The sequence below is a fragment of the Haliotis rubra genome, unplaced genomic scaffold, assembly GCF_003918875.1.
Source record: "Haliotis rubra isolate DU_JTF1 unplaced genomic scaffold, ASM391887v1 Scf91, whole genome shotgun sequence".
NCBI lineage: Eukaryota > Metazoa > Mollusca > Gastropoda > Lepetellida > Haliotidae > Haliotis > Haliotis rubra.
In genome coordinates this window covers 942,078-949,879 of record NW_025767646.1, presented here as the reverse complement: position 1 = coordinate 949,879, position 7,802 = coordinate 942,078, and the positions used below count along the sequence as shown (strand labels likewise).

The following is a 7,802-nucleotide window of genomic DNA, read 5'->3' as shown; positions in this document are numbered from 1 at the left end:
TGGAGTCTTCACGCTTGTGGAGCTCTTGATGGTTCAAATGGCTCATACACTGGAGCCTTGGCTGGCGGAGCTCTTGATGGTTCAAATGGCTCATACACTGGAGCCTTGGCTGGTGGAGCTTTCGATGGCTCCATTGGCGGGAACACTGGAGCCTTGGCTGGTGGGGCTCTTGATGGTTCAAATGGCTCATACACTGGAGCCTTGGCTGGTGGAGCTTTCGATGGCTCCATTGGCGGGAACACTGGAGCCTTGGCTGGTGGGGCTCTTGATGGTTCAAATGGCTCATACACTGGAGCCTTGGCTGGTGGAGCTTTTGATGGCTCCATTGGCTGGAACACTGGAGCCTTGGCTGGTGGAGCTCTTGATGGCTCCACATGTTCATAAACTGGTTTCCTCTCTGGGGCACGCTGAACTGGAGGCTCTGGTTTCTCCTTTGGTGGAGCTGCAGAAATACATATTTCAATTAAGATTCTTGACAATCTTGAAATTCTTCTTTTATAAATTGTAGCAGAAATATTAACAACATATTTCTCCATGTTTAAACAAACAACTGTCATAAATATTATCTGTTTAGACAAAATGGAAAACATTGCAGACAATGGCCTTGTATTACTGACAATCCAAAATCCAAAACCATGCTCTTGATTATTTTCTATTATTTGCACAAACATCTGTCAAACTACGCAACATGAAGCTGAGCTCTTATTACCTGGCACAATAAGCTGAGTGGAGCATGTAGCCTCACCGGCTGGGTTATCGGCACGGACCATGAAGTGTCCGGCGTCCTCATAGAAAACTTCCGGAATGTAGAGTGAGTGGATATCTCCCTCTTGGATGACCTCAAAGTCAGGAGAGCTGACGATGCGGCTTCCCTCACGGTACCATGTGACCTGAGGGGCTGGTGTTCCGGCCACGCGGACGGTCAGCCGGACTGGCTCACCCTCCACAGCATGGATCTTCTGAAGCTTCTCTGTGAATGTGGGTGGAATCATAGAAGCTGCAAGAAAAGGATGATATTGACACTGAGATGCTTTTTTACAAATGTAGTCAGTTTTAAAAAATGGCATTTTTGATCCATTTGGGATTCAAAACCAGGTTTTGTGGTTAACCAAGCAAAAACTTTTAACACTTAGACTACTTAATATAATTTGGAGTGAGTGAGTGAGTGAATTTAGTTTTACGCTGCACTCAACAATATTCCAGCTATATGGCAGCGGTCTGCAAATAATCTAGTCTGGACCAGACAATCCAGTGATTAACAACATGAACATCGATCTGCGCAATTGGGATCCGATGACATGTGTCAACCAAGTCAGCAAGTCTGACCACCCGATCCCGTTAGTCCGCCTCTTACAACAAGCATAGATTACTGAAGGTTCATTCTAACCCGGACCTTCACGGGTTAATATAATTTGGATGTTATTTACATTTAACCCAGAGGAAAGAATTGCTGATATGCTCTACAATTTCAAATGCTGCTTGTTACGGAATGAGTGAGGTAAAATAGGCACTTCAAACAATATTTTGTAGTTTTATCACAACATACAAGTAATTGTGACAAAGGTTGGACATGTCTTCTGCTTTGGTGAACCGGTAATGGATTTAAGAACATTTGATCCAACTAATTAGGTATTAGTTAATTCAGAAATGACTATAGCACAGATAAAGTACCGGACAACAATTAATAATGGAACAATTAGATAAAGAGACTGGCTGCTTCTGCATACCTCTGACAATAAGTTCAGCTGTGCTAGAGGACTGTCCAGCAATGTTCTCAGCTGTACACCTGAATTGTCCAGCATCTTCTTGTGTCGTCTCGGGTATTATCAGTGTTACACGCCCCTGGCGATAGGAGATTTCAAAATCTGCCTGTTGAGTTATCTCCCTTCCCTCACGGTACCATTTGATACTGGGCTCGGGTTTCCCTGCAAGAGAATCAACAAAAATGTAAACACAGAAGTAGTGGATGTTCAAAGAATTTAGACTGAGTGTAAGAATGTTGTTTTTTCTGCCACACAATGGCTGCCATATTTCAGCTACATAACAACATAATCAAACGAAGCAGTGGTCAATATGTTGAGTAACAATGGATCTCTGTGAGGACTTGGGTATACAATGTCTTGATTTTATCTGGGGCATAACTGGCCCAGACTCCACTTGGTGCAGTGATCTAAAAGGATAGTGAGTGGTGAGTGAGTTTAGTCTTATGTCACTTTTAGCAATATTCCAGCAATATCACAGCGAGGGACACCAGAAATAGGCTTCACACATTGTACCCATGTGGGGAATCAAACCCAGGTCACTGACGTGATGAGCGAATGCTTTAACCACTAGGTTACCCCACTGCCCCTCCAAAACAACAGCTGACAAACAGTGTATTCCCCAAATACAACCTTGTCCAACTCACCTGTTACAACACCTTCAAAGATGACTCGGGTTCCTTCCATGGCAGTGATAGTCTTCAGAGCTTGAAGGAACTTAGGCGGAACAGGAACTTCAATCGTCAGGTCCACCGGCTGATATTTCTGTGGCAGATCGGTGGTGATGGTCGTGGCGAAATGTTCGTGTGAGGGCATGCTGGGAATCATCTGCTGCTGTTCGACACCAGTGGTGATGGTGGTGGCGAAGCGCTCTGTGCTGGGGGCGTAGGGCTGATCCTGCATCTCACTGATCATCCTTTCTAGACGCGTCTCGGTCTGTGTCACAGTTCGGGTTCTGTGGAAATCAATTTATTATTATCATTATCATTATTTCTTCTGCTACTGCCTCTGCTTCTACTAATACTACAGCTAAAAATAATGGTCAGATAACAAATTTTAGGTAGTCTCAATACATGAGTGAAAATAAAGCAACGCCTAGAGATTAAGTTAGAAGTGAAAATTATGTTCAAATAATGAATTTGCCCAAGTGAACCATGTAAAATCCATTGCCCTTGAAAACTTATATAGTTCCTGTCTCATGTGAATAATGATAAAATATTGGCAAACAATGAAAAATGACAAGTCTCAACTTTCCACAATAATAACTTCTAAACAATTGGCATAAGTATAAAATATCAATTTTACTAAAAAAATTACAATTTGTGTAGTAATACATACACTTCCTCATAGGTGGTGGACTCGGATGTATCCATGGGAACCTCTCTCTCCACCCTCACTTTGTGTTTGCGGATCTGGAGCGTGGGAGGCTCCGTGCTGGGCAGTTCTGGTGCTACTGTCAATTGGGCAGAGCACGTGGCTTTACCCAGGTTGTTCTCTGCTGTGACACTGAAGCGGCCTGCATCCTCGTCAAACACCTCAGGGATCATGAGTTTGTAGGTGTCTCCTTCCATGGTCCTGTTGTAGTCCTGGGAGACCAGTGGCTCACCATTGAACTGCCATTGGACCTGGAATGATGAGGTGTCCTTATTGTATTATGTGATGACCATTAGGTTTGAGTGAGTGAGTGAGTTTAGTTTTACGCCACACTCAGCAATATTCCAGCTATATGGCGGCTTGATGAAGTGACTTTAAGAAGCAGTAATCACCATTAGGTTTGAGTTAACTATAGTGAGTGAGTGAGTGGGTGAGTTTAGTTTTACACTGCTTTTAGTAATATTCCAGCAATATCATGGCCAGGGACACCAGAAATGGGCTTCACACACTGTACCCATGTGGAGAATCGAACCTGGGTCTTCGGCAGGACAAGCGAAAGCTTTAACCACTAGGCTACCACACAGCCATGAGATATCTATAGACATATTCCACAATTTATATGAAATCCTGAGTTAGTGTTTCTGAACTGATGATGAGTAACTAACTACACACCTACAAAACTGAAACAAATATGTAAAACAACATCCCACAAGTGTGTCATTGTCATCCATAGCATGAGTGAGCGTTGTTTTATGTCAACTCAGTAATCAAACTATACCAGCCAGTAAATGATCAAATTGGGGGCCAAATAGACCATTGGTTGATAGTGTGAGCATTAATCACCACTACATTGGTACAATGTCTCACAATCAGCACTATAACCAACTCTCTAACATAAACTAACAATAGTCAATGACTGCAATGAGGATCTGAGGCCCCAAACGCCACTGTGACCACTTAATCAACATTTTTGTTTCCTACAATAAACATGGGACTCCTTAAGAAACCCTTAATGAAGAAACAAACAGATCCACCAACCTTTGGCTTGGGACTTCCAGTGATGATACACTCGAATGTGACTGGTTCTCCAGGCCTAACTCTGATGTCCTGGAAGAGCTTCTTGAACTCAGGTGCTGCCTGTGTGATCTCTTCATGACGAACCACGCGGGTCTCGGTGGTGGTGCGGCGCACAGTGGTCATCGGCTCTGGAGATGGCATGACACGCAACTGGGAGACACACTTGGCCTCGCCAGCGACATTGACAGCCTTCACCATGTAGGTGCCACTGTCCTCCTCAAACGCTTCTTGGATGGTCAAGGAGTGGACATCAGCAAAGGCAGTGATCTGGGAAAGGATAGTGAGATGTTCTGTCTTTAGTCTGACTCACGTACATCGTACCATCAAAGTTGACTGAACCTACTTAAATACCTCGAGTAATCTGATTGACTGAGTTGAATATTACGCCGCACTCAGCAATATTCCAGCTACAAGGTGACGGTCTGTATATAATCGAGTCTGGACCTGACAATCCAGTGATCAACAGCATGAGCATCAATCTACACAACTGGGATACAAGACTGACCATCAGATCCCACTGCTCGCCTCTTACGACAAGCATGGGTTACTGAAGATCAATTCTAACCCGGATTGATACTGATCATCATGTATCCTTCCTTATATAGAATACAATGTTACTGGTTCTACTGTTGTACCTGGAAGTCTGGGGAGCTCTGTAGTGGATGATCATCCTTGAACCACTGAACTTCTGGAAGGGGGTGACCGGTCACGCGGCTCTGCAGACACACTCGTTGACCAGCGTTCACAGCAATGTCCTTCAGCAGCTGGGTGAACTTGGGTGGTGACACCTCGCCCACGGACGCGTCACTGAGCTCGCTGAGGGCTACAGAGTCACGAGAATAAATTCTCTTAACTTTGTGGCAAAAAGGAAAAGGAGAGATGAGATGTATATGATGGATGAGGATGGAGGTAATACTGGAAAGGCCTAATGAAGAACCTAGGAAAGACTATGATCACTGGAAACCAGATCAGTAGATCACCATGATGTGACAGAAATACAATGTTCAGGCATGATATGACTTATGTACTAAACACTCATGAAAACTAAATGTGTACAATATCATGAAGTAGACATCTTTCTTCTACCAAAAGCCCAACCATAATATACTGAGGGAAACAATTAAGGGAACACCACTTCATTATGAAGATTTTCAGTCACAGAACAAAACAAAACTACTACGAAAAAACTGGAATAGAATTGAGGAATAATTGTACTTTCATGTGTTCCTATATTTGTTTTGAAGCTGGACATGACACGAGATGCATGAAACCATGAAAGGAATTGGAAGTGAATGATTTGAAATGGTATTCCACTCACCTTCAACATGAAGTTTACAGCCACTCTCAGCTTGACCATGGTCATTCCTGGCGACACATTTGTATGTTCCTGAATCTTCAAGGTAAGCTTCTCTCAAGACAAGTGTACAGCGATCTCCCTCGAACAGGAGTTGGATGTCTTTGGATTCCTTCACAGGCTTCTCATTGTGGTACCAGATAACCTAGCACAGAGAAGGATTTAAATTAAAATCTTGCATTTTCTAAATTCAACCTGTGTTTTTGTCTGAAATAAAATACTGTTGTTGCATATCGAGCTGGGTTCTTACCTCTGGCTCTGGGTGTCCAACAATGATACAGTCAAGACGTACACGAGATCCCTCGGGGGTTGTTTTGGTTGGAGACAACAACTGTGTAAAGTGAGGCTTGATGGCCACTTGTTCCATGGAGGCCTGAGACATATCCTCACTGACCAACACAAAAACAAAAATAAATATACTTTTTTTTTCTTCTCAGCTGTATCTGCTCTATGATATGAAATCAACAAGAATGTTGTTCTGTGGTATCCGATATTCTCAGAACTGAACCCACAAAACTGAGCAAAATTCCTCAAAAAGAATAACTGTAAGTCTGATACTGACAACAATCATTCTGAGGTGTTTTCATCAGTAACATTTGTACTGACATATTATGAATAATATGTCTTCACTGGTTGTCATTATTTCAAGAAATCAGCAAAGGCAAATGTCTTAGAAAAGACAAACAAATACAAAAAGCAATGACTCTATTTCATACATGAGTACCCAATGTGGAGACTATACTGACCCAGTGCTGGAGTAGAAGCTCTCAATGGTGATCCTGCACTGTGTCCTTGCCTCTCCGGCTGCGTTCTTGATAACCACAGTGTACTGGGCAGAGTCCTCAGGGAACGCCTCCGCAATGTCCAGACAGGAATAGTTCACCTCCACAGTCACCTGAAAGTTTCAATTCAGAATGATCACGTCTGAGACATCAAACTTAAATCATGCTACAATTGCAAAATAAATTGAACTGTAATTGGAAAATAAGAGAATATAAATTCATAATAGGTCCTTAAATATTTTTTTTATAGTTTAATTACATTTAAAGATTGTTAATATTTGTTCATAATTTTATTTCCAAATTTTTTATGTGTCCCCTTTTAAAGGATACTGTCTTATGTTTTAGGGTTCCATACGTTCTTGATACATCCATTTGTTCTTGATGCATCTATATGTTCTTGACGCATTTACCTTGAAGAGTCCTGATGTGATGACTCTGTCCACTCCCCGGAACCACTGGACCTCCGGGGCAGGTGATCCGGTGAAGCGGACCTCCAGGCGGAATGCCTTGCCCTCGGGAACAGTCATGTCTTGGAGGGGCTGGTGGAACACTGGTGTTTGAAGAGCTGCAACAGAGGGGAACGCTATGCAACATTGTGATGCAGTGCACAACATAAGGTTTATTGGCAACATTGTACTGTACTGTGAAATACAGCACTGTACTGTGCAACATTGTACTACACTGTCTAGAGCAGAGCACTGTACTGGGCAACATTGTACTACACTGTCTATAGCAGAGCACTGAACTGTGCAACAATGTGTTCCAATATGAGTTCATGACTCTTGTCGACTGCTTTATCTTTTAGTTGACTGCAAAATATTGCATTGTGGTACATTGTAATAATTGTTAACCCAGAAAATATTTTTTCCTACTCAAAGAAAATCATAAATTTATCTGTTTAAATATTAATTGACGTTCAATTTTATCATATAAAACATAGGTCAACACCAAAGTATTTTTTCAAGTAATATCACAAGACACTATATTGCTGTGAGGAAGAGCATGTCAAGGGTAGAGTGCATGCATAGATGAAACTGGAAAGCAGAAACTGGAAGGAGATAAAAGAAAGAATACACTGTATGACTATTTTATTCTGTATTTCGTGTTAGGGATGCATTGGAGGTGTTATTTAATGGGGACATAATATTTCACCATGCCGTATCTATGACCTCTCATCATGCACTTAGATTGTATTATATCAATTGTAGTTTAGTAATCGATAAAAAAAAACATGCCTTAACTATGAGCTTTTTTCATGCGTTTAGATTCTATATCAATGGTAGTTTCTTAATTTATGAAAATCTATCATCCATATGCTTTAGATACTGGAGAGACAACAGAAATTTTAACTCACTCAAACACAAACATATCTTTGTTAAGAAAACACAGCTTGAAGTACAGTCATGCTGAATATGAAACAGCTAAAACTTTGTACTGGTTAGTTAAAGGGACAAC

The 7,802-nt window shown here is 41.9% G+C and overlaps 1 protein-coding gene across 1 annotated transcript in view; it reads right to left on the bottom strand.

The window, feature by feature from the left end:
- Positions 1-8: 8 nt before the first annotated feature.
- LOC124264120 overlaps positions 9-7,802 on the bottom strand; it is a 69,552-nt gene continuing 61,758 nt past the window's right edge. Inside the window, exons 31-41 of the mRNA XM_046698839.1 lie at positions 6,758-6,912; positions 6,312-6,460; positions 5,816-5,954; positions 5,530-5,710; positions 4,847-5,034; positions 4,173-4,478; positions 3,099-3,385; positions 2,408-2,715; positions 1,728-1,925; positions 710-997; positions 9-442 (exon numbers count right to left, since the gene is read on the bottom strand). Of these exons, the coding sequence (XP_046554795.1) occupies positions 9-442; positions 710-997; positions 1,728-1,925; positions 2,408-2,715; positions 3,099-3,385; positions 4,173-4,478; positions 4,847-5,034; positions 5,530-5,710; positions 5,816-5,954; positions 6,312-6,460; positions 6,758-6,912 (2,633 nt within the window). The remainder of the gene's footprint in view (positions 443-709; positions 998-1,727; positions 1,926-2,407; positions 2,716-3,098; positions 3,386-4,172; positions 4,479-4,846; positions 5,035-5,529; positions 5,711-5,815; positions 5,955-6,311; positions 6,461-6,757; positions 6,913-7,802) is intronic.